The following is a 24,320-nucleotide window of genomic DNA, read 5'->3' as shown; positions in this document are numbered from 1 at the left end:
GGTTTTAGTTTAAGGAAGAAAGGCAGGTAAGCAGAGATGATACAGATGTATACATTTATTCATGGGGTGTGCCAGTCATTGTAGACATTACTGAGCAAGATGGACCAATCGCCTGACTCTGTATAAGGCAGCTTCCTGTGTTCCTAAGACCAGCTTCCTCAGGCATCTCTGGCCGCTGAACTGTTTCCAGTTGGTCATTATAAGAACTACTTTTTTACTTTAAGAAGTGCTCTTGGGTTTGCTCTCTTCTTCTTCCACCCCTATACTTCTTTCCTTGTGTGCCATGTATTTTACGTTGTAGGCCTGCAGACAGCAACAGTTATATCTGATTGTTTGTAAGCTGCCATGGGAGTCTTTGTGACTAAAGAGCAGGGTACAGACACTAAATAAACCCAGGTACTTCTGTCTCCTTCAACGTGTGCTATGCACAACCTTGGCTGCAATGCAGATAGAACTGGTGTTTGGGAATGGGGGTGTTGTGTAGTGCCATGCAAATTTTGCCGGCCAGCTGCATACCAGAACACCAACCTGCAGAAAAGGACCCCACAGACCCAGGATGTTCCATTTCATTGCACTTTCCAAATGCATCTTCTTTTGGAAACATCTGATCGATCTGGACAAGCTGGTTCAAATACCTCCCCCCCCCCCGCCATGGTCACAGACTCACCTTAGGCAAGTCACTATTTCTCTCTCAGCTTTAGTCAATCAACTATCTGTAAACAGGGAATAACAGGTTGTAGAGAACCAAAAGACCAGGACAGTCCAAGACATTATGCCGCTTGAGGCAGAGCAGCCTGGTGCCCCCTCCCACCCCAAATCAAGTTGCAAAGCATCTAAGGCCAAACTGAGGTATTTTAGCACCTGAGGCAAAAAAATCCAAACCAACCCACAGGCACCTTACCCCCTTCCTGTCAGTAAGAATACAATAACAATAAATTGGTCAATAGCTAACAATTTGCAACTTTTCCATAACACCCTAAATCTGCTGCTGCATTTTGCCTAATGGTAAGGCTGGACCTGCAAAAAGACCATAAAGCCCTCTGAACATCAAAAAAAATCCAATTAAAAGCCTACAACAGAAACATTTGTGCCACATGAATGCTGTGAAGGCCTTGTATTAACTTTAATTCGATTATCCTAATGAGACAAGCCAGCAGGAAAGCCTACGGGGCGGGGGGGGCGCATGGGTCTTTTTCCTGATGATTTTCTGTGCCAAGTGGAACCATGAAGCCACTCCTCTAGCTCATGGTCACTCACGTTACCTAAGCCTGTTTTGCTGTGGCAGGTTCACATTTTTCCATCCTGTGACTTCCTTGGCCTTTGTTAGCTCCGGCAGTGCAAAGGCTGAGGTGTGGGCTTTGAGCCAGGCCCTCTGGTCAATCTTCTCCAGCATTCTCTGGTAGTGGCCATATTCCTTCTTCCAGCGGTTCATTTTCTTCTGCTGGTCATGCACAAACTTCTTCATCATCTGGTCGATGAGATTGCCCATCTTCCTTTTGCTTTCTTCAATGTGCTTGAGCTTTAAGAAATCGGAAGCAACTGTTAGCAAAGTCACTTAAATAAACACAGACAAAAGTCCAGAGAGAAAAGTCTTAATAACACTCTAAGCAAGCTGAACCAAACCGGTGCATAATCTGAGGATTAAGGAACAGAGAGGTTCTGTCTTTCTCCATTCATGGAAGAGAGACATATAACCATACAGAAGGAAAAGCCCTACAAACTACTCAGCCAATCAGAGCTTGTGTGTGAAATTCATGCCACTCTACCTGGTCAGAAGCGGGTTTGTTGTGCTTGAACACAAAATCCAGTTGTGTAACCTAGGGGTGCATTCAGACGTGCATGTCACTGGATAATGTCGTTAACTGCGCCGCCGCCGCCCTTTCCACATATGTGTGCTTCTATTTCCCCCATGAAAAGAGCGGGGGGGGGACGTATGCCAGTATACTACCCCAAATTTCATTGCTTTACTCCCACAATTTTCCAGGTAAACTGGGGGCTGCAAACACATTTTCGGGGGCTCAAAAACATGGAAACAAAATGCTCAATATGCACTGTATTCCATTAGTTTTCCAGAAGTGGTTTGCATTGTATGAAAGCTCAAATATAATGCTGAAATTAACAGGGAAGCGCTGGGGAAATGGGATAAACCACTGTGCGAATGCAGCCAAAGTATTCCTGGTTCGGGAGCCATGTGGAGCTCTTTCCACCTCCACAACTCTGCTCATTCCTGTGGATGGAGTTGATTTGCAAGGACATTGTGTGCACAGAACGCCTTCTTCCTCCATTGACACAAAGAATGTCTTCTTCCTCCATTGACACAAAGGGAGCTTCTTGAACATAAAAGAGATAGAGGTATACAAACAAGTTCCCGGATATACAATAGTTATTTGGCTCGCCAGCCTAAAGAAACATTCTCTTGTGCATTTGAAATGTAACACAAGCAGGAGGCTCAGGTAAGGAGGTTCAATAGTGAGATGTACCTTGATATCGTGCACTCTCTGGACACTGATGTTGTCACGAATGATCACCTTAGAAAGATGACTCTTGGGTAAAAACCTCTTTAAAACGGCTTCGCTGCCACTGAGCAAACTGCACGGGGGAAAGGCGCCTGGTTAGAACCGCATTTGCTACTGCCTCCCTCCAAAATTAAGGGAGTAAATACCACCAATATAGGAATATCCACCTGTAGGCCTAGCACTTTTTTATTTCATACATTTATATACCTCAGGGAGCTCAAGGTAGTACACATGGTTCTCCTTAATCCCGATTTTACCATCACAATGACCCTGTGAGGTAGCTTAGGCTGAGAGACAGCGACTGGCCTGCGGTCACCCAGTGAGCTTCATCGTGGCTGAGTGAGGATTCAAACCCTGGTCTCCCAGGTCATAGGACTGACCATTAGGTCCAGTTGTGACCGACTCTGGGGTTGCGGCGCTCATCTCACTTTATTGGCTTCCGGGTCATGTGGCCAGCATGACTAAGCAGCTTCTGGCGAACCAGAGCAGAGCACGGAAATGCCGTTTACCTTCCTGCCAGAGTGGTACCTATTTATCTACTTGCACTTTGACGTGCTTTCAAACTGCTAGGTTGGCTGGAGCAGGGACCGAGCAACGGGAGCTCACTCTGTCGTGGGGATTCGAACCGCCAACCTTCTGATAGGCAAGCCCTAGGCTCTGTGGTTTAACCCACAGCACCACCTGCGTCATAGTCTGGCACTATAACCATTACACCGCACTGTCTCTTCACACTGGTGTATTCTAGGAGCTAGGAGGAGGCTGAACCACATGCAGGTTAATTTTCCATGAGCCATTTTCTCCTGCTCGCTGGATGAAGGCTGAAATATTATGTTATGGAAGATTTGAATGTTTTTATCTTTTTCCGGCAACACTGATATAGCTGCCTTCTTATTTTTGTAAGCCTCTTTGAGGGGGAAAGCAAATAAACATTTTAAGATTTAAATAAACCATGCAGTCCCTGGTTCGAACCTTGTCTTTCTAACCTCGTGACCTAAAGAAAAGTCAGGCCTTCTTTCTTTCTTTCTTTCTTTCTTTCTTTGTCTCATGCCCTCTGCAATATCTGACGATATTTATACTGATATACATTGCATGCTTATTGTAAAGATTTCAAGAGCATATGCTAAGTGCTTTGAAAATGCCCAGTATATAGGGTGTTGGGAGATCTGTTTCTGGGTCACTAGTTTTTTGTTTTAACCAAAAGCTACTGCTATAAGGCAGAGAATATTATTTTTTACATACACATAATATAAATCTTTATGTTTGTGGAAAGACAAAAAAACCCCAACCCTCTTTCCTCTTCTTTCAACGAAAAAACTCTGCCTTGCAACCCCTAAAGGAGACACATAAACAAGCTTTATATGTGAGGAAAAACAGATAAACCCTTCTTCCCTCCTGAAGCAAAATAACTCTGCAAATGCTCAGAGGCATGTCACTGGGGGCTGTCTTGCTACCCCTGAACATGGCATGCAATTCATGCAGACACAAAGGGGGGAAACGCAACAAAGCCTCTTCCCTCTTCTGTCAGGGAACGGCAGAACTCTGCACATGTTCAAGGGCCCTCCATTGGGACTGTGCAATATTTACATTTGTGAAAGAGGGACCCCCCCCCAAAAAAAATTATTTTCCCCTTTCAGGGAGGAAAAGAACTCTGCACATGTTCAGAGGCAAAACGGGGCAAACTCCTGATTGAGGGGGGAGGGTGTCACGAGTGAAGCCCCTCCCCTACCTCCTTGTGCCCTGGGGGGGGGCTTGCCCCGCTCCCCCCATCCACCCACCCCCTTTACCTGAAAAGCACCAGCACTTGGCCGCCGACGTGGGGCTGGAAGAAGGTGACCACGGCCGGCGGGGCGTCCTCGGGTTTCCCCGCCTCCATGGCGCCTCCCCTGACCGGGGACTGGACCGGACTGCGCTGAGCCATGGCTGGGCAATGCCTCCCCGCGGAGGGAGCGGAGGTCACAATGGGATCGGGCGTTCAGAGTTGCCCTGGAAACCGGCCCCGGGGCTTGGAAGGGCTCAGTGCGTTCCCGTTGCCGCTGCTTCTGAAGCAGGAGGAGGAGGAGGACGAGGGGGCACCGCAGGAAGCGTCTGGGGTGGGCGGTGGGTAAGGAGAGCTCCCCCGTCGTCAGGTCGAGAAAGGATTTTGGTGGGGCGAGTGGGGCGCGGAGGAAGCGCTGCGCAAGAATCCATCCCCAAAGTCAGGGAAGGATGGGGGGGGGGAGAACCTCCATGTCCAAAGGCAGTCTATCTCTGAATGGCCATAACAGCGTAAGGAGAGCCTGCCGGATCCTGCCATCTAGACTAGCATCCTCTTCTCACAGTGGGCAACCTGAGGCCTGAGTGGAAAGCAGGACCTGAGCCCAAGGGGACTCTCCTGCGGGTTTTCCAGAAGCATTTCTGCCTCTGGCTGTGGAGGCACAGCAGAGCCATTGTAGCTAGTAGCCATCAACAGCCCTCTCCCCCATGAATTTGTTTGATCCTCTTCAAAAGCCATCCAAGTCAGTGCCCATCGCTGCCTCCTGCAGCAGGGAGTTCCATAGTTTGTGCTGTGTGAAGAAGTCCTTTCTGAACCTTTTCCAACTCTACAATGCCCTTTTTGATGGGAGATGACCAGAATTGTACACAGTATCCTAAATATGGGACACAAGTGGCGCTATGGGTTAAGCCACAGAGCCTCTTGGGCTTGCCCATCGGAAGGTCGGCAGTTTGAATCCCCGCAACGGAGTGAGCTCCCGTTGCTTGGTCCCTGCTCCTTGGTCCCCACTCCGGCGGGAAGGTAAATGGCGTTTCTGTGCGCTGCTCTGGTTCGCCAGAAGCAGCTTAGTCATGCTGGCCACATGACCCGGAAGCTGTACACCAGCTCCCTTGGCCAATAAAGCAAGATGAGCGCCGCAACCCCCGAGTCGGCCACGACTGGACCTAATGGTCAGGGGTCCCTTTACCTTTACCTATCCTAAATATGGTCACATCCTAGATTTGTATATTGGCATTACGACATGGGCAGTTTTGTTTTCAGTTCCTTTCCCAATGATCCCTAGCGTGGGATCTGCCTTTTTCAAAGCTGACATATACTGTATTGGGTTGACATCTTCATCTAGCTATCTGCTGTAACTCCAAAGTGTTGCTCCTAGGCGGATTCAAACCAGAGGAGGATTCAGAGGAGAGGGACCAGTTCACTTGCACTGGGCGCCTAGCCAAGAGGGTGCTGTAGGAGCTCCTGCAACAGTGACTTAGAATGGAAGACGAGAGACAGGAGGGCACCAGATTTTGGCATTGCACGGGGCACTGCTAAAATCTGGGGGGAAACCAAGTCCGCCATTGTTCAGACCCAATGATAATATATTTGCCCATTCACTCAGTTTGGAGAGGGTCCCTTTGCAGCCCTTTGCAATCTCTCTCTCTCTCCCCCTCCCTCCCTCCCTCCCTCTCTCTCTCTCTTTTAACAACCCTGCTGAGCAGTTCAGCAAATTTGGCCATCTCACTGCTCTGGCATATCAGTTTCTGAGCCTTGACAGGATTTGGGATTTGGAGAAGGGTTGTAGCGCAGTAGTTTACCACCAGTTCAGCCCCTCGCATCTCCAGGAGGGGTTGCAAAAATCCTTGCCAGAAACCCCGGAGAAGGGGAGCAGAAGGGCCATTTAGCCTGGAACCTTGAACTCAAAACGAGTCCTTAAATTCTGACACTTAATTCACAGAAACAGAGAATCGCAGAATGCTGATTTCTAGGTAGTTAAGAAGGTGCAAAGCTCCTGATGCAAATTTGCATGTGCTAATTTATACACATAGATGCACAAATGTACGGGTCTGAGCAAATTCAAAGATGGCGAGGGTAATCAAAATAGCAACCATGCTTTTAAAGGGTTGCATCCAATTAGGATGCAATTCATGAGGATTTGCGTTTGCGGTGCTAGCGAGGTGGTCCTAAACAATCCTGCTTTTGCATCTTCAGAAGCTTTGGGGTGGTCTCACTGTTTCATTTTCCAAAGGGTGCATATCCTGTAAGTTACTGCTGGTAACTTTTCATACAACAAATGTTCCAAGTCATTAGTCTTCCCTCCCTCCCACTTTTACTTGTACTATGCACTATACATTTAAAGCAGTATTGTTCCATTTTAAATACCGTATTTTTTGCTCTATAAGACTCACTTTTTCTCTCCTAAAAAGTAAGGGGAAATGTGTGTGCGTCTTATGGAGCGAATGCAGGCTGGCGCAGCTATCCCAGAAGCCAGGAACAGCAAGAGGGATCGCTGCTTTCGCTGCGCAGTGATCCCTCCTGCTGTTCTGGCTTCTGAGATTCAGAATTCTATTTTTTTCTTGTTTTCCTCCTCCAAAAACTAGGTGCGTCTTATGGTCTAGTGCGTCTTATAGAGTGAAAAATAGTAGTCGTCATGGCTCTAACCACCCAAGAATCCTGGGAACTGTGGTTTGTTAAGGGTGCAGAGAGCTAGGGCTGACTACAAAGAACTTCATTTGAAATAGCTCCAAGTTTTCAATGTCTTTTTCTCCTTTTAGACATTATTGAAAGACTATGATGTTCAAGAAGCAAACGACTTCCTGAATCAGTGTCTGGGGGCCACGATAGATGCCGGTGGTGTTCGACCAGGAATATATACAGGTATAGCCAAAGACGACTCACAAAGTGCTGCTGTTTTCCCTGGTAACTTTGGCAAGATTTGCAAGATTTTTATATAACGGCATATATCCCTCTAGAGTGGAACTCCGACCTCCATCAGCCAGCAGGGCTAATTGCCAGGGTTGATGGGAGTTGTAGTCCAACAACATTTGGAAATCTGCAGGTTCCTCCAGCCCTGTTCTCTGCAAGGGAAACCAGAAAAATTGGCAGGTATTTTTTTATTCTTCAGTGCCTTCACATCTTTAATCCTAATGCTTTATGAATAATTCCCAACATTGAGCAATAGCCAGTACAATTTTTCTAGAAAATGAGGTGCTAGGAACTCACCAATAATTTCTCCCTTGTTCTCTTAGAATGGTGATGGCGCCTACCTGGGAGGTAAAAAAACCCCAAAACCCTGGTGATAGCCACTACTGGATATTGCACATTCAGTTTGCCTTTTCCCTCGTTGTCTATTTTTTCTAAAATATATTTATACTTTTCAGATTTATACATTTCACTGATTTTACAATCCTTTTGACATTTCAAAACTTGACTTCCTTCCCCCTCTTTCTGCAGTTCCTTAAATTTATTTTTCATATCTTCTGCATATCCAAATTAACTTAATTTGCTCATTTATTCATCTTCTTTAAATATACAGTGGTACCTTGGTTCTCGAACTTAATCTGTTACAGGAGTCCGATCAACTCCCAAAAGTGTTCGAAAACCAAGGTGCAGCTTCCAATTGGCTGCAGGAGCTTCCTGTACTCATTCGGAAGTCACGGAAACCACGTTTGGACATTCGGCTTCCAAAAAATGTTCACAAACCGGAACACTCACTCCTGGGTTTGCGGCATTCAAGAGCTGATTTGTTCGGGAGCCAAACCATTTGAATACCAAGGTACCACTGTATACTCTTATGAAACTGCAGGTTAGTACGATTATCCTGCCAGTGTTTTTATCTGTTTACAATGTATCTGTAAATATTCAATAAACCATTTCCATTCTTTTATAAAAAAGCTTGTTATCTTGATTTCTTACTCTTCCGGTCAGTTTTGCCATTGCTGCATATTCCATAAGTTTTTGCATCCATTCTTCCTTTGCTGGGACTTCTTCTTCTTTCCATTTTTGGGCAAGTAACATTCTTGCCGCTGTAGTCGCATACATGAATAAGTTTCTATACAATTTAGGTACCGTATTTTTTGCTCTATAAGACTCACTTTTTCCCTCCTAAAAAGTAGGGGGAAATATGTGTGCGTCTTATGGAGCGAATGCAGGCTACGCAGCTATCCCAGAAGCCAGAACAGCAAGAGGGATTGCTGCTTTCACTGCGCAGCGATCCCTCTTGCTGTTCTGGCTTCTGAGATTCAGAATTCTATTTTTTTCTTGTTTTCCTCCTCCAAAAACTAGGTGCGTCTTGTGGTCTGGTGCATCTTATAGAGCGAAAAATACAGTAGTTCTGTCCCTATAATTCCCAAGAGCAAAGCTTCTGGTTCCTTTTTCCTTGTTGTCTAACCGGAAGCCTCATTTGCCTCCCTAAAGCATAGCGAGCAAGAATGATGCTTCCTGTCGTAGCTGATGTCTAAAGTTCGCCTTGATGAATGCAGTGTTTGGAACCATCCCTATCATACTCAGGCACCCGTCTGTCTACGGCCTTTCCCGGATCACAAACAGCCTGTTCCTCAGTAATGGCGAGGCCGCCAACAACAAACTCTTCCTCTATGCCAACCAGATCACCACAGTTATCAACGTTTCGGTGGAGGTGGTCAACACTTACTTCCCAGACATATACTACATCCACGTCCCCATAACAGACTGCCCCTCATCTCGCCTTTTGGACTTCTTCGACCCCGTAGCCGATAAGATCCGCGCCGTGGAATCAAATCAAGGCCGGACGCTAGTGCACTGCGCTGCGGGCGTCAGCCGATCCGCCGCCCTGTGCATCGCCTACCTGATGAAGTGCCACTCGATGTCTCTGGCAAACGCCCACGCCTGGGTCAAGTGCTGCCGGCCCATCGTCCGGCCCAACAACGGCTTTTGGCAGCAGCTCATCCAGTACGAGCAGAAACTCTTTGGGAAAACCAGCGTCAAGATGATCCAGTCCCCGCTGGGGGTGATTCCTGACCTCTACGAAAACGAAGTCAGGGTCATGATAGCCTTGTGACAATTACAGAACTTGCGCCCTCCAGGAGAAGGGGACTCAGCAGAGCTTAACGAACCCCGACGTTATCTTTACTAAGTGTGAAATTTTGCCCAACTCTGTCCAGTGCAGAGCCTATTGCCTGATGAAGAAGAAGGGGGTGGGATTGTCGATAAGGGGATGCTCTGTGTGTATGTGTGTGCCTTTTTCTTTTCTATACATAAAAGCAACAAAAAATTGAAAAAACAAGCAAACCATAGGCAAGCTCAGTTTGTGACTCCTTTGTGTCTCATTCCAAAATAACAAAGCCTTCAGTGAAGAGGGAGAGCTTTTCCGTTGGGAAACACCCAATGTTGCAGCAAAGCAGGACTGTAGTGCCTAGGGTTACCAGACCACATAGGTGCCAACTCTAGGGGGCCGGGGTCCCTTACCCCCTACCCAGTAATTTTCTTCTGAAGGATGCAGGTGGCTCTGTGGTCTAAAACCACTGAGCCTCTTGGGCTTCCCAATCAGAAGGTTGGTAGTTCGAATCCCCACAACGGAGTGAGTTCCTGCTGCTCTGTCCCAGCTCCTGCCAACCTAGCAGTTCGAAAGCACACCAGTGCAAGTAGATAAATAGGTACCGCTGTGGCAGGAAGGTAAACGGCGTTTCCGTGCGCTCTGGTTTCCGTCACGGTGTCCCGTTGTGCCAGAAGCTGTTTAGTCCTGCTGGCCACATGACCCAGAAAGCTGTCTGTGGACAAACGCCGGCTCCCTTGGCCTGAAAGCGAGATGAGCACCACAACCCCATAGTTGCCTTTGACTGGATTTAACCATCTAGGGGTCCTTTACCTTTACCTTTATCCACATTAAAAAATTACCGTAATAGTTGTCGTTGTTAAATTTATTGCCTTCCCTTCACTGGCAGGACCCAGGGTGGGTTACATCAGCTTAAAATGCAGAATTAAAAACTGTTGAAACATTACAGTCAGAGGAATACGGTGGGTCCTGAAAACTCACACCTCAGGTCTTCAAGCCTTGTTTAAAGAGGAGCATTTTCAGTGTTTAAAGGTAAAGGTAAAGGGACCCCTGACCATTAAGTCCAGTCGTGACCAACTCTGGGGTTGCGGCGCTCATCTCGCTTTATTGGCCGGAGTGGTACCTATTTATCTACTTGCACTTTGACATGCTTTCGAACTGCTAGGTTGGCAGGAGCTGGGACTGAGCAACGGAGCTCACTCCGTCCCAGGGATTCAAACTGCTTACCTTCTGATTGGCAAGTCCTAGGCTCTGTGGTTTAACCCACAGCACCCCCGCGTGCCTTTTTCAGTGTTTACTGAAAGCTGAAGAATGAAGGTGTGGGGCACAAATGCATTGCAGCATGAAAACAGAAGAACACCCTTAAGAGCCACAATAAGCATTGGCAGCACATCTTCGTCTATGAGATGCCATGGGGAAAACACGATTCTCTAACTGGCATTGAAAAGATCTTTTTTACCTTTCATTTTCTTCTGGGCCACAGCACCCTCAATATTCCCCTGCCCCCCTTCCTGCTTCCCTCCCTCCCTCAGTCTGCCACCTCCCCCCAGCCGGGTGCCACCCTCTGTTTCTGGCTTGCCTCCCAGAGGAGCAAGGGGGCACATGTGAGTGTGCAGCATGTCTGTCCCCTGCCTGGCTGCCCATTCCTCCTTTACCCCCTTCCTTCCTTCCTTCCTTCCTTCCTTCCTTCCTTCCTTCCTTGATCTGTGTGGCTTGGCAGGGTGTAGCCCAGCAGGAGTACACAGGCAGGCCGGCAAGCCAGCAGAACTAGTATTAGGCTCATCAATTGACTTGCACACAGAGCACCTATATTAATAGAATTGAACAATATGTTTAATTAGTAAAATAAAAGACTGCTTGCATTTTACAGTATTTCCTTAGACTTCTTTACCCTCACCTTATTTCAGGCTACTGACCTGCATTAAGACTTTATTTGGCGATACTGGTTGCAAATGTCACGCTACGTACTTACCCAAGGGCAAGGCTAATTCAATTCAGTCGGACCAAAGTAAGATGGCATACAATTGGCAATGGAGCAAAGATACCAGGGATGTAAATCGTGGCTGCCCAGGTCAGGTCTCACCCTGCTAAGCCCTAGTCCGGCCTGGTGACCACCAGAAGTTTTAAACTACAGTACAATTCCCATCACTCTCAGCCAGCATGGTTCTGGAGCTGAAGAGAGTTGTAGTGTAAAACTTCTGGTGGTCACCAGGCTGATAATAATTGTTATTAATTTTCAATTACCATCCAATAACAGCCTCATTATAACAATACCAAATTATAATACAATTACTAATACCAATCTTTCAAATACCGAATTATATATTGAAGTCCAAAACATCTAGCAGACATTTGGTTGGGTGGGCAGAAAAAGTCACAGAAGATCCGAAAAGCTGTCACTTGAGGTAGAAGCTTCACCAACAACATCAACCGTGCAAAAAGATTCTGTGTAGTCCCACTGATGCTCACGTAGATGAACCACCACTGATTTAGTCTGGATGCAAACCACAGAATACAGATAGAGAAGTGCTCGAAATAAATTAGAAAACAGGTTGTTCCTGGGCACATTTTAAAGCATCCTAAAAAACAAGATTGTTTTGATGAACAGAAAAGTACAAGTCTGGTTTCACGCAATCTTGTTTTGTCTCTCCAAAGATACTTCCCACCACAAATGAAACCTTGGGAGATGATTCTGTAGCCTTCCAAAAGTCTCTGTTTGTGTCTCCAGATCTTCTTAACCTCCAAAGAAACTGACGACTGGAGTACATTCAGAAAGTTGGGGGGGGGGGAGAGAAAAAAGAATCACGTCCCTCCTGGCAAAGTGGCCTCCACACAGTTCAGCCAGAAATTGGCGCAGCTGGCATGATAACAGCTACCTTCATACATAATAGGATCTGAGTTTCCAGAACTCACCTGAGAAGGCAAAGAAAAATAAATAAGGCCTTTTTGGTCATGGCTCCCTGTCTGCAGGATACCCTTCCCAGTGTGATCCACCTGAAACCTTCATTAAGATCTTTTCAATGCCAGTTACAGAATTGTGTTTTCCCCATGGCATCTCATAGACTAAGATGTGCTGCCAAAGCTTATTGTGGCTGTTAAGGGTGTTCTTCTGTTTTCATGCTTCTGTTTTGTACCCCACAGAAGTGTGCCTGGCACCTTCATTCTCCAGCTTTCAATAAACGCTGAAAATGTTCTTCTTTAAACAAGCCTTGAGCGCCTGAGATGTGAGTTTTCAGGACCCACCGTATTCCTCTGACTGTGATGTTTCAACAGTTTTTAATTCTGCATTTTAAGCTGATGTAACCTATCCTGGGACCTGCCAGTGAAGGGAAGGCAATAAATTTAACAATGACAACTATTATGGTCATTTTAAAATCTGGATAAAGGTAAAGGATCCCTGGATGGTCAAAGGCGACTATGGGGTTGTGGCGCTCATCTCGCTTTCAGGCCTAGGGAGCCAGTGTTTGTCCACAGACAGCTTTAAGGGTCATATGGCCAGCATGACTAAACTGCTTCTGGCACAGTGGGACACTGTGACAGAAACCAGAGCTCACGGAAACACCGTTTACCTTCCCGCTGCAGTGGTACCTATTTATCTACTTGCACTGCTGTGCTTTCGAACTGCTAGGTTGGCAGGAGCTGGGACAGAGCAACGGGAGCTCACTCCATTGTGGGGATTCAAACCGCCAACCTTCTGATCGGTGAGCCCAAGCGGCTCAGTGGTTTACACCACAGTGCCTCCCACGTCCCTTACATTTGGATAACAAGCAACTAAAATACTACTACCAAATAGTAGTAGTCGTGACGGTGATAAGAATAGACATGCTTATTATAATCACATCCCAACCATTTTTCCTAAGGAGCTCAAGGCAGTGTACAGTACAAGGTACTCCTCACTTAATCCCCACAACATCCCTGTGAGGTAGTTTGGCTGAAAGGCAGCAATTGGCCCAAGCTCCATGGCTGAGTGGGGATTCAAACCCTGCTCTCTTAAGTCCCTAGCCTGGCACTTTTATTTTTATTTTTTTAATAAAATATTTATTAAAGGTTTTAAACAGTAGAACACCATACACGTACAGAACCCAAGAACAACAAAAGAAAGAATACCATCACCAAAATGAAAAAATACATATAAAACAAGAAAAAATCATATAAAAAACATACAATAAAGTAAAATTTCATAAGCTAAATTTCATAACCCTCTTTTCTGACTTCCTCGCATCTCCCTTTCCTGTGTTCTCGTTTAAAATCATATTCAGCAAATCTTCACCTTCTCTCAAAACTTGTTTTTTAATTATACAGTTCAACTATTATGTCACCAGTTTTACTCTTTGTTGTCAGATGTTTAGATATTTAATCTTGACATAATATTATTCAAATTTCACCATAATTTTTATAGTTCAGATTATTATCATACTTCATTCCACTAAGTTACTAATGCCATGTTGTTTTTATATCCTGCATCATTCTAACATTCATACAGTTTACAATATTTTTGCAAGTAGTCCTTAAATTTCTTCCAGTCCTCTTCCACTGTCTCTTCTCCCAGGTCTCCTAGTCTGGCACTTTTAACACCAGCGTCTAGAGGACCACAGATTCCCCATTCCATGTGTGAAACAAATTAGAAAATGAATAAGTTCACCTGGGGCTCCCGCTTCACCTCAGTTAGGCAAACCCCACAGACTGGTTCGGGTGCAAGGTCAGAAGCTGACAAGCGAGAGTCACTTTCACCAGACGGCTCCAGCAGGTTAACATTCTGTAAGCAAAGTCAACACAGTGGGGGGGGGGCACCCAAAGTGTCAGAACCTGGCTTTCTCTCCCCCAAAGGCCAAATCAGCAACCCAGGCACTTGGTCAAGGATCATAGAATCATAGAATCATAGAGTTGGAAGAGACCACAAGGGCCATCGAGTCCAACCCCCTGCCAAGCAGGAAACACCATCAGAGCACTCCTGACATATGGTTGTCAAGCCTCTGCTTAAAGACCTCCAAAGTAGGAGACTCCACCACACTCCTTGGCAGCAAATTCCACTCTCGAACAGCTCTTCAGAACTCTGAAGAGGCACACTGCCAGTCAGAGTAAGCAATGCTGAGAGAGATGGTGAAGAAGGTTGTAGCTCAGTGGTTGAGCACTTGCTTTGCATGCAGAAGGTCCCGGGTTCAATCCCCACCATCCCCAGGTAGGGCTGGGAAAGACTCCCTGCCTGAAACCCCAGAGAGCTGCTGCCAGTCAGTGTGGACAATACTGAGCTAGACGGACCAGTACTTTAATGAAAGGCCATGTACCCAGAAGAACAGAATGATCCGATGGTGTGGACATTCCTGAGCTAGATGACCCAGTTCTGTTTGACAGCTTTCTATCTTCCTAAGGGACAAATAAATAAGCTGCTGCTTATTTCACCACTGGAATGATGATACCATTTCCCAGAGTGCCATTGACCAAGCCTCAGCAGGTCAAATAAATACAGACCCTCCAAGTGTCCCAGTTTTGACAGTCCAGGGTTTACAAAAGCCATCCCAGTTTCTGATTGCATCCCAGAATGTCCTGCTGTTCCTTAGGACCTCCCTGTTTTAATTGGAGAATTTTTTGAGGTTATGTAAACAAGCTGTCATCAGAGAGAAACCCACCAAATAAGCCAAGCAGAGGGAGAGGTGGGGTCAGTGCCAGCCCTTGCCTCCAGGTGTTCTTCATGTATCCACTAAGACGTCCTTAAAGGCAAAGGTAAAGGGACCCCTGACCATTAGGTCCAGTCGTGGCCGACTCTGGAGTTGCGGCGCTCATCTCACTTTATTGGCCGAGGGAGCCGGCATACAGCTTCCGGGTCATGTGGCCAGCATGACTAAGCTGCTTATGGCGAACCAGAGCAGCGCACGGAAACGCCGTTTACCTTCCCGCCAGAGCAGTACCTATTTATCTACTTGCACCTTGATGTGCTTTTGAACTGCTAGGTGGGCAGGAGCAGGGACTGAGCAACGGGAGCTCACCCCGTCGCGGGGATTCGAACTGCCAACCTTCTGATTGGCAAGTCCTAGGCTCTGTGATTTAACCCACAGCGCCACCCGTGTCCCAAGACGTCCTTACCAGCATCTGGAATACAGAATGGCCAAAGGCGAGAAAGGACAGGAGGTTGTTCCAGGCCAGATCCACCTTGCGCAGGCAATGCAGCAGGGCTTCACTCTCTGCTTTCCGAGCCTTCATCCCTTCTTCCAAGCGCTTGGAGACCCGGTACACTTCCGACAACCCTGGATGCAAAAAAAGAAACAGCAAGGAAAGTCGTCCTCTGCAGCTGTTGGGATATAGATTTGCACATGCACAAGCATAAACCAGTGGAGTGGAGTTACTTAGAAAAGAATTAGCGAGGGAGGATATCACCTCTGAGGGTTCAGGTCACATATTGCAAGCCTTGCTGCAACAGCCACTTCCCAAAGTTCACTGTTTTGTGGGTAAGATCCAGCTTGCCTATCGGCAAATTTAGGCTGCCAGTGGTTCATCTAGGCTAGCATCCTGCTCTCACAAATGGGCAACCAGATGCCCATTATGGGATGCCCACAAGGAGGACAACAAGAACCCTCTCCTCCTGTGCAGCGGTGTAGCATTGGGGAGGGGCTACAGGGGCGGTTGCAAATTTGTTAGGGGAGCAAAATTTCATCACCTGGTGCTGTCTCAATACAGCTGTGCAGAAAGGTAAAGGACCCCTGGACGGTTAAGTCCAGTCAAAGGCAACTATGGGGTTGCGGCACTCAGCTCGCTTTCAGGCATAGGGAGTCAGTGTTTGTCTGCAGACAGCTTTCCAGGTCATGTGGCCAACATGACTAAACCGCTTCTGGTGGAATGGATACCGTGACATAAACCGGAGCGCATGGAAACGTCGTTTACCTTCCCGCTGCAGCGGTACCTATTTATCTACTTGCACTGGTGTGCTTTCGAACTGCTAGGTTGGCAGGAGCTAGGACAGAGCAATGGAAGCTCACTCCGTCGCAGGGATTCAAACCACCAACCTTCTGATCAGCAAGCTCAAGAGTCTCAGTGGCTTAAGACCACAACGCCACCCACATCCCTTTTTTCTTCTTCTTACAGCTGTGTACTTCCCTAGCTGGGGTCTAATGAAAATAGCTTCTCCATGTGAACCAGGAAGTGACCTCTCCGGTCAATGAAAATGAGTCTTCTTATTTCTACAGCTGCAATCTCCTGGGTGGTGCGAATGCATTTGAATTTGCATGCGTATTCCATCCTTTTCCATCCATTTCCCTTCCTTCCTTCCTTCCACGTGGCCCCGGGCCTTGGCAACCCACGCTACATCACTGCTCCTGAGCTTTCCAGCAGCTGTTATTCATTGTCTCCAACCATGAAGGCAGAGCATAGCCATTTGTTAGCCTTTTCCATGAATTTGTCTAATTTTTTTTAAAGCTATCCAAGTTTCTCGGCCCCCGCTGCCTCCCGTGGCAGCGAGTTCCATAACTGTGTGAAGAACTACTGCCTTTTGTCTGTCTCAAATCTTCTAATAGTCAGCTTCACTGAACAGCCCCCCAAGTTCCGGAAAAGGGAGACCAATAGGCAGTAGAGGTTGTGACACTGGGCCTTTTTTTATAGGCACAAATCCATACCATACCCAGGATATATGCAGTCCCTGGTGCAGACAGCAGCACCTCGCTGCACACAGATGGCTGACTGATGCCTGCGAGGATTTCATTGGCATTGCTGAATACCTACAGGGGAAAGAGGGAGAGAGATACTGCAACCAAAGTCCTTGGTATGTTCATCTCTGCACACCAGAGCTGGATCACTAGCAACAGCAAACTCTGAAACGCAGGCAGTCATCACAGCAATCCAAACAGCAACACTCCTAAGACAATGTGACAAAAGTGAGCTTTTGAACCATGCAGACATTGTAGTTTCAATAGAAAGTCAGCTTTCTCCCTCATTCCTGCATTGCTTAATATCCAACCCGATGAAGAGTTCTGCTGGACTCAGAAGCTTGCTAGCTACTGCATGACGCTTTGGCATCTTTAAAAATAAAGGTTTCTTTCTTTTTTCTTTTTTTCTCCCCAAAATAAAAGTGGCAGTTTCAGCCCTTAGCCACACATGCTAATACCCTACTCCTGCCTCCTCTTCCTTTATTTCGGGTGTTTCCAGACAGCTGCTGCTTTAGCAGTGGATCGAACAAGCATATCAGCAGATTCAGCTTGTGCTACTGAAGTAGACTCTGGTGCACCAAACTCTCTTCTCCCGCAAAATAAAAATCACACTTTTTGCAGTAAGGAAAGTGACGGGGAAATACGCGGAAAAAGCACGGGGCAAGAATTGCTTGGTGCAACATCTTATAACCACCCCACCAAAAAGTCAGAATGAACACTCAGTAGAGAGGATTGCCTGGAAGCAATTTAGGGGCACTTTTCTCTAAGAAAACTTAAATCTGCCTCATTCCCTTAAGGCAACTGCCTTGAGGGCTAGAAGCTTTGCCAAAAGTGGGGGAAGCAATGAAGGTTTTTCCCCACTTTATAAAGCGAGCTAGTTTCTGCACTCTCAGACACCCTCCTCCATCCTCTATTCAGTCAAGCAAGAAGCATTATCAGAATGCAAATGCCCATTGCAGCCAGACGAAAACACTCAAGGAGTTTGCAGAGCAGGTGTTTGTGTGTCCTATGGAGAGTCCAGATGAAGAGGCTACGTGTTTCACAGGTGTGCTGAGCCTGGAAATTCTGGTGAATCCCTGTGTGCTCACAGGAGCCTTCAAGGCTCTACAGACTGTGTAGCATTAACTAAACCCAAGCACTCAAAGAGGGAGAAGCAGCCTGCACTACAGACCACACCATGTTTAGTCTGTGGTACCCCCAGTTGAAAGGATCTCAGGAAGCAAGTGATCAGAAGGATCTTGATCTCCTGGAAAGGAAAACCGCTGCCAATCAGGATGATTCAGCTAGATGGACCAATGGTCAGGTTCAACATTAGACAGATTGTTCATGGGGCAGGGTGTGTCCTGGGGAGAGTCTCAAGGGCCATATTATTATTATTATTAATGTCCCTCATCTTTGTGTGTGTGTGTGTGTGTGTGTGTGTATGGTTTACAGCATATTAAAATATCAATACTGTAAAACAATCCAGAATCAAACATTTCTGAAGAAAGTCAAATAAAGAGTATACAGTCAAAACAACAGAGCCCAGGACTTGCAGATCAGAAGGTTGGCGGTTCGAATCCCCGAGACAGGGTGAGCTCCCATTGCTCGGTCCCTGCTCCTGCCAACCTAGCAGTTTGAAAGCACGTCAAAGTGCAAGTAGATAAATAGGTACCACTCCGGCGGGAAGGTAAATGGCATTTCCGTGTGCTGCTCTGGTTCGCCAGAAGTGGCTTACTCATGTTGGCCACATGACCCGGAAACTGTATGCCGGCTCCCTCAGCCAATAAAGCGAGATGAGCGCCGCAACCGCAGAGTCGGCCACGACTGGACCTAATGGTCAGGGGTCCCTTTACCTTTTTAAAATATTATCCTAAATATTTCAAAATAAAACATTACAAAGGTGGTCAACTACAGAATACATATTTAATGCAAACAAAGTTAACAACAACAACCAAAAGATTAAACATTTCAAAAAACACACAACAGGGCTTGATGGCCACATTGAGCCCCTGGTCCAGCCAATCATTCAGAAACTGGTTTTGGGAAAAGCAAACATTTAGCCAAAGAAGAGTTGGAAAACCAGTTTTGTCCTGGCTGCATCTGTTGAATGTGCAGGAATTAAACAGAGATTTGAGGGAGGCTTTTAAAAAATCCTCTCTTAGGGCTTCAAGCACATCAAAAATTACTATTTCTCCAATCCATTGCTTCCCATATAAGATGATGAGTGCCGTCTCTCCCTCCAGACTGGATGCTTGCCACAGAGAAGGAAAAACAATACACTTTTCAAACCAGAACCTGTGAGCAAAAACCAAAGTTATGCAACACAAAGAACATAAAGAACACTTCTTTGAAGGGCGCTGAGTCCCCAAGAGAATTGAGAAGAATCAAAGGGCTGACCCACATATGCCGGTGCAATGACTAAGTTCAACCAGCAGAGGGGGGAAGATGCCAAACACGCCAAACACGCAGCCAGGCAGTAAAGATAATAATCCTGCAATCAGCATTTGAAAGGTTTTTTTGTCCCAGAAGACAGATGGAGTGGAGAAAGTGACAAAGGACAGGAACGAGGAATGCAAAACAGAACATAGGTTTAACTTGTAAGAATAGGAGAGAGGAAAGGCTCAAAACTGCCCATATAAGCCACACCGGGCTAAAAGGTAAAAAGGTAAAGGACCCCTGGATGGTTAAGTCCAGTCAAAGACGACTATGGGGTTGTGGCGCTCATCTTGCCTTCAGGTCGAGGGACCTGGTGTTTGTCCACAGACAGCTTTTTGGGTCATGTGGGCAGCAGGACTAAACCGCTTCTGGCACAACGGAACACCGTGATGGAAACCAGAATGCACGGAAACGGTTTACCTTCCTGCCACAGCGGTACCTATTTATCTACTTGCACTGGCGTGCTTTCGAACTGCTAGGTTGGCAGGAGCTGGGACAGAGCAATGGGAACTCACACTGTCACGGGGATTTGATCCGCCGACCTTCCAATCGGCAAGCTCCAAGAGACTCAGTGGTTTAGGCCACAGCACCACCCACGTCCCATACCTCCAGCTGTGTCCCCCCCAGCTGTTTTGGACTACAACTTCCATCAGCCCCAGTCTGCACAGATGACGATGGTGCGGTTTACTGATTATAGGCTTTTGCTGTTGTTTAACTGGGTCTCTTCTGAGGGTTATTCTATGGATTTTATTGTGATGTATTGGTGTTTTCACCTGACTTTATGCTTTGCGTTCTAAAGAGGCTCTTTATGCAGAAAGCAGTTAATCAATTGAATAAATAGTTGCCCGAAGCAGTTGGAGGGCACCAACTTATTTCCACAGGGTGGGGGAGAAGATACGCCTCTGCTTGTAGTGGCAGATCAGTCACCATACCTGGGACGGTAGCGTACTAGCAAATTCAGAAGTGCAGGGTCCCTTAATTATAGTTATGAGAACATTGTGGCTAATAGCCACCAATAGCCTTACCTTATGGATCTGCTGCAAGCATCTCATCATATGGGCAGCCTCAGAGTTCATCAGCCTTGACAGGAATGAGGAAGAAGTTAAGAGTGATGTAAACTGTAAGTGGTGGCGGGGTTTCACCAACCATTGCCCCTCTTCCTCCTGCCTCTGGCCATGGGCAGATTAACATAAAATAAGTGTAACAGCTGAATCTTTCCCCATTACTTTGTCACCATGACAGGGAAAGCTTTGCCAGCTATATTTCTGGGTGCCGTGCATCTGTCAAAGACACTGGAGGAGTATGAGTTGTAGCTCAGTAGTAGAGCATCTGCCCTGCACACTCTGCCACTTTTAAAACCATAAGGACTAGGATCTTAATTCATTTTTAGGGGAAGGACGGTAGCTGAATGGTAGAGCATCTGCTTTGCATGCAGAAGGTCCTAGGTAGGGCGGGGAATGTCCCCTGTCTGAAACTCTGGAGAGTTGCTGCTGCCAGTCAGTGTAGACAATACTAAGCTAGATGGGCCAGGACTTTAATGAAAGGCCATGTACACAGAAGAACAGAATGATCTGGTTTTCCTGCAGTGAAAAGAAAACCCAAAAGAGTCCACTGGCACCTTTAAGACTGCATCTTGACAAAGCAGGCAGAGGTCCACGAAAGTTTTTTTCTTACCCAGCAGGTTTGTTAAGCGTTCAAGGAAACACAGGAGTGTGGAGATAAAAACAGCCACTAATTCCCGCTGTTTGCAGCAGACAGCCAGCTGAAAGGTGTGCTTTCCCCTCGCTTCTAAACAGCCTGGCTGCTAACTTCACATCTGAGTGTTTAATGCAGCCGGCGCTCAACCTGGCAGTTTCCAGATGTTTTAGCCTGTTGTTCCCATCATCCCTGCCCGAGGGCTGGTGGGCACTGCGGTCCAAAACATCTGGAGAGCCCCAGATTGGGGAAGGCTGATGTAATTCCTCCACACCCAAAGGGGATAGATTTCTTGGATGCCAGAATGCAGCACTTACTGCTTTTTTAAAAACAAAACAAACTATTAAGCATGGCTTCATGGGTTTTGAGCACACTACACATTCTTATTGCTCTGAATTTCTCTCTCCTCCAACACACACACACACACACACACACTTGTCAGACCACCTAGAAACAAAATCCACAGCTTCTTTAAACTCCTGTAAAGTAGGAGAGAAGCCCTTGACCTACCTGGAGAGACAGGTAAGTCCTCTGCAGCTGGAATTCAAAGGTGTTTTCTGGATGAGATATGTGGGCAAGCAAACGACTTTATTCCTATCTCCAAAGGAAAAGTACTGAACAGGAACCTGGCGGATTCTTTACCGTCTACAGGAAGTTTGCTTTGTGCTACTCCAGAGTCAGCTGACAAACTCTGGATTCTGAGCAGGCCAGTTTTCCCACCTGAGCTCAATGTAATCTCCCGCGGCTCTCAAGCGCATTGCAGAGTGAGAGTTCACAAGGCGCCAGGTTTGCCATAACTCAATAAATTCATTCCTCTCAATAAATTAAGGACAGATCCACACCATAAATTGAAAGCAGAAGACTTCTCTCAAACAATGCTGGGAACTGTCGTTTGTTCAAAGTGTTGGAAACTCTAGCTCTGCGAGGAAACTAAAGTTCGCAGGATTCTGTCGGGGGAAATCATGTGCTTTAAATGTCTGTTGAATAACTGGAACACTTTAAAACACAGTGTAGTGTTTAAGGCTGCATTCTCTACCCTGCTTGACCGGAAGTAAACTCTCTGGATTCAATAGGACTTACTGTACTTTTGAGTAGACATTAGGTTAGGATTGCACTGTTAATGTTCCTCTTTGAAGAACTATAATATAGGCATGCTTATGTTACTGCTTTTTATATGAACTGCTTCAATATGTTTGTTATATTTGGTTTATATAAATGTAGGGTTGCCAACAAAGCATTCTGTCTTAAGCAATGGCAACCATGATGTAATTAAGCAGGTAACACATTATCTCCCTGCCAGGAAAAAACTCCCCTGCCTAAATTATTTGTGTTGCTCTGTCTGCTGTTAGAGGAGGAGCACAGCCAGGTTGTAAAGGTGGCAACTTGGGCACAAGAATATAAACCAAAGAGCTCCACTGTGTTTACAGAAAGCCAGATGTCTTTTCCGACTAGCTGTAAGAATTCAGACACACAGATAAGCAGCGAAAAAATATTTCCAAAATAGGAAAAGCCTCATATCACCATGTCCACCGTGTTCCGAAAAGCTAAAGCCAAGAATGCGTTTATCTGTTGCTGGTTTTTAACTCTTTTATTTTGCAGCTGTTTTCAGTAGTTTTTAACATGCTTTTATTACATCATTTATTAAAAATTGTGTGCTACCTTGAGAGTCCTTGTCCTTAAAGGTGATTTGTACAGGGTGTAGGAAAATAAATAAGAACTACAAAACCTGGCGTAGCATAGAAGGATTGTTGGTGCCTCCAGGTGACCAGTTTCTTGAGCATCGATCCGGATTCATTTTCAGGGAGGTTAGACGATGTTGGCTATTTATTTGCAGTGAGATCGCACGACGTTGGCTGTTTAACGAGATCCATTCTAATTTGTATGTTGGGGAGCTTAGATGATGTGGCATCGAAACAAGGGTTTTCTCACCGTTTCCAGTGCATTCCCCCACAACTTTCATTATTGCAAAAAGTATAATCTTTTTGTCAGGAAGTGACTGAATCTCACCTGAAAACAGCAACAGTCTGAAAGCACCCTCCGTTCATCCAGAGTAAAGGTAAAGGTAAAGGGACCCCTGACCACTAGGTCCAGTCGTGGCCAACTCTGGGGTTGCGGCGCTCATCTCGCTTTATTGGCCGAGGGAGCCGGCGTACAGCTTCCAGGTCATGTGGCCAGCATGACTAAGCCGTTTCTGGTGAACCAGAGCAGCACACAGAAACGCCGGTTACATTCCCGCCAGAGTGGTACCTATTTATCTACTTGCACTTTGACGTGCTTTCAAACTGCTAGGTTGGCAGGAGCAGGGACCGAGCAACAGGAGCTCACCCCATCATGGGGATTTGAACTGCCAACCTTCTGATTAGCAAGTCCTAGGCTCTGTGGTTTAACCCACAGCACCACCCACATTCATCCAGAGATCTGAGTGCTAAACTAGGAGCTCTTTTAAATGGCCCCTCTATTCAGCCTCCATCCTGACTTGTTTGCACAAAACTTTAACATGGTGCTTTAAATGTACAGTGTTTACAAAGCCTCCCATTGCTCTGTGTGCAGCAGCTTTGGGGATCCCTTGCCCTAAATCTCTTGCTCACTTTCCATGTCCTTTTAAGCCCTGATGCACTCGACTGCCGCATGCAGGACGGATGTCTGTCCTGTGTGACATTCCCTGCCATAAGGATCCTGCATTTCTGCTAGGGTTCCAGTGTTGAAAGGCACAGGAGCCCTCCTGGAGAAGGAAGGTGACAAACCAGGAACAGAATGTTCCCCATGCTGTGCGGCTCCCGGGAGGGCCAGATCATGCCAAGATGTTAATCTTGTTAATCCAAATTGGGAGAGGGGGGAAGGACCAGAGGCAAGGGAGAATAAGAACCAAGCAATATTATTTCCCCTTTCGCTGCCTTCCTGGGCCCCTTACTGAAGGGTGGAAACCAGGGTCAATTAATGATCTGTTTTAAACTGGGATGAAGCAATAGAGCTCCACGTCTCCCCTACATTAGCTCAAATATATAGCCAGTGGACAGCTCCTTATTGCCTCAGGAGCTCAGTAAGAAAACTGGCCAGATCAGCTGAGGGAAATCTGAGGAGGAACAGACGGCCTAAGCCCTAAGACATTGGTAGGCAAACTAAGGCCCGGGGGGCCGGATTTGACCCAATCACCTTCTAAATCAGCGTGTTTTTACATGAGTAGAATGTGTGCTTTTATTTAAAATGCATCTCTGGGTTATTTGTGGGGCATAGGAATTCGTTCATTTCCCAAAAAAAATATAGTCCGGCCCCGCACAAGGTCTGAGGGA

The 24,320-nt window shown here is 46.5% G+C and overlaps 3 protein-coding genes across 7 annotated transcripts; 1 reads left to right on the top strand and 2 right to left on the bottom strand.

The window, feature by feature from the left end:
• Positions 1-1,099: 1,099 nt before the first annotated feature.
• LOC309521145 (uncharacterized protein C5orf52 homolog) lies at positions 1,100-4,459 on the bottom strand. The gene is made up of 3 exons (XM_082203523.1): positions 4,301-4,459; positions 2,481-2,589; positions 1,100-1,519 (listed from the first exon to the last, which is right to left on the bottom strand). The coding sequence occupies exons 1-3, from the start codon at positions 4,432-4,434 to the stop codon at positions 1,259-1,261; spliced, it is 504 nt and encodes a 167-aa protein (XP_082059649.1). The 5' UTR covers positions 4,435-4,459; the 3' UTR covers positions 1,100-1,258.
• A 133-nt stretch (positions 4,460-4,592) lies between these two features.
• On the top strand, positions 4,593-9,524 carry DUSP18 (dual specificity phosphatase 18). Of its 2 annotated transcripts, none has more exons than XM_082203519.1 (3): positions 4,593-4,613; positions 7,026-7,128; positions 8,668-9,524. In XM_082203519.1, exon 3 carries the CDS (start codon positions 8,723-8,725, stop codon positions 9,287-9,289), a length of 567 nt encoding a protein of 188 aa, XP_082059645.1. In that variant the 5' UTR covers positions 4,593-4,613; positions 7,026-7,128; positions 8,668-8,722; the 3' UTR covers positions 9,290-9,524. The 2 variants fall into 2 exon arrangements, with proteins under 2 accessions (XP_082059645.1, XP_082059644.1); XM_082203518.1 differs by having other exon boundaries at positions 4,599-4,617.
• A 1,570-nt stretch (positions 9,525-11,094) lies between these two features.
• LOC309521136 (synergin gamma-like) lies at positions 11,095-23,486 on the bottom strand. 4 transcript variants are annotated; one of them, XM_082203506.1, is made up of 8 exons: positions 23,431-23,486; positions 23,038-23,065; positions 20,361-20,415; positions 18,113-18,163; positions 16,893-16,989; positions 15,365-15,525; positions 13,926-14,039; positions 11,095-12,196 (listed from the first exon to the last, which is right to left on the bottom strand). In XM_082203506.1, the coding sequence occupies exons 1-8, from the start codon at positions 23,438-23,440 to the stop codon at positions 12,086-12,088; spliced, it is 627 nt and encodes a 208-aa protein (XP_082059632.1). In that variant the 5' UTR covers positions 23,441-23,486; the 3' UTR covers positions 11,095-12,085. The 4 variants fall into 4 exon arrangements, with proteins under 4 accessions (XP_082059632.1, XP_082059634.1, XP_082059633.1 ...); XM_082203508.1 differs by lacking the exon at positions 18,113-18,163 and having other exon boundaries at positions 23,431-23,483; XM_082203507.1 differs by lacking the exons at positions 23,038-23,065; positions 23,431-23,486 and adding an exon at positions 21,541-21,684.
• Positions 23,487-24,320: the final 834 nt, after the last annotated feature.

The sequence above is a fragment of the Podarcis vaucheri genome, assembly GCF_965113315.1.
Source record: "Podarcis vaucheri genome assembly, chromosome: 16".
Classification (NCBI taxonomy): domain Eukaryota; kingdom Metazoa; phylum Chordata; class Lepidosauria; order Squamata; family Lacertidae; genus Podarcis; species Podarcis vaucheri.
This window is presented reverse-complemented; position numbering and strand designations above follow the sequence as displayed.

Bases quoted from the DNA above. Each gene is read 5' to 3' on its own strand.
- LOC309521136 (XM_082203506.1), bottom strand. The intron at 16,990-18,112 runs GTACCACAGACT...TTTCCCCTGTAG, and splicing joins TGAGATCCTTTCAACTGGGG to GTATTCAGCAATGCCAATGA. The intron at 14,040-15,364 runs GTAAGGACGTCT...CTTTGCTTACAG, and splicing joins ATTCTGTATTCCAGATGCTG to AATGTTAACCTGCTGGAGCC.
- LOC309521145 (XM_082203523.1), bottom strand. From the start codon at position 4,434: ATGGCTCAGCGCAGTCCGGTCCAGTCCCCGGTCAGGGGAGGCGCCATG. The intron at 2,590-4,300 runs GTAAAGGGGGTG...TCCCCCGTGCAG, and splicing joins CAAGTGCTGGTGCTTTTCAG to TTTGCTCAGTGGCAGCGAAG. The intron at 1,520-2,480 runs GTACATCTCACT...GATTTCTTAAAG, and splicing joins AGAGAGTGCACGATATCAAG to CTCAAGCACATTGAAGAAAG.
- DUSP18 (XM_082203519.1), top strand. From the start codon at position 8,723: ATGAATGCAGTGTTTGGAACCATCCCTATCATACTCAGGCACCCGTCT.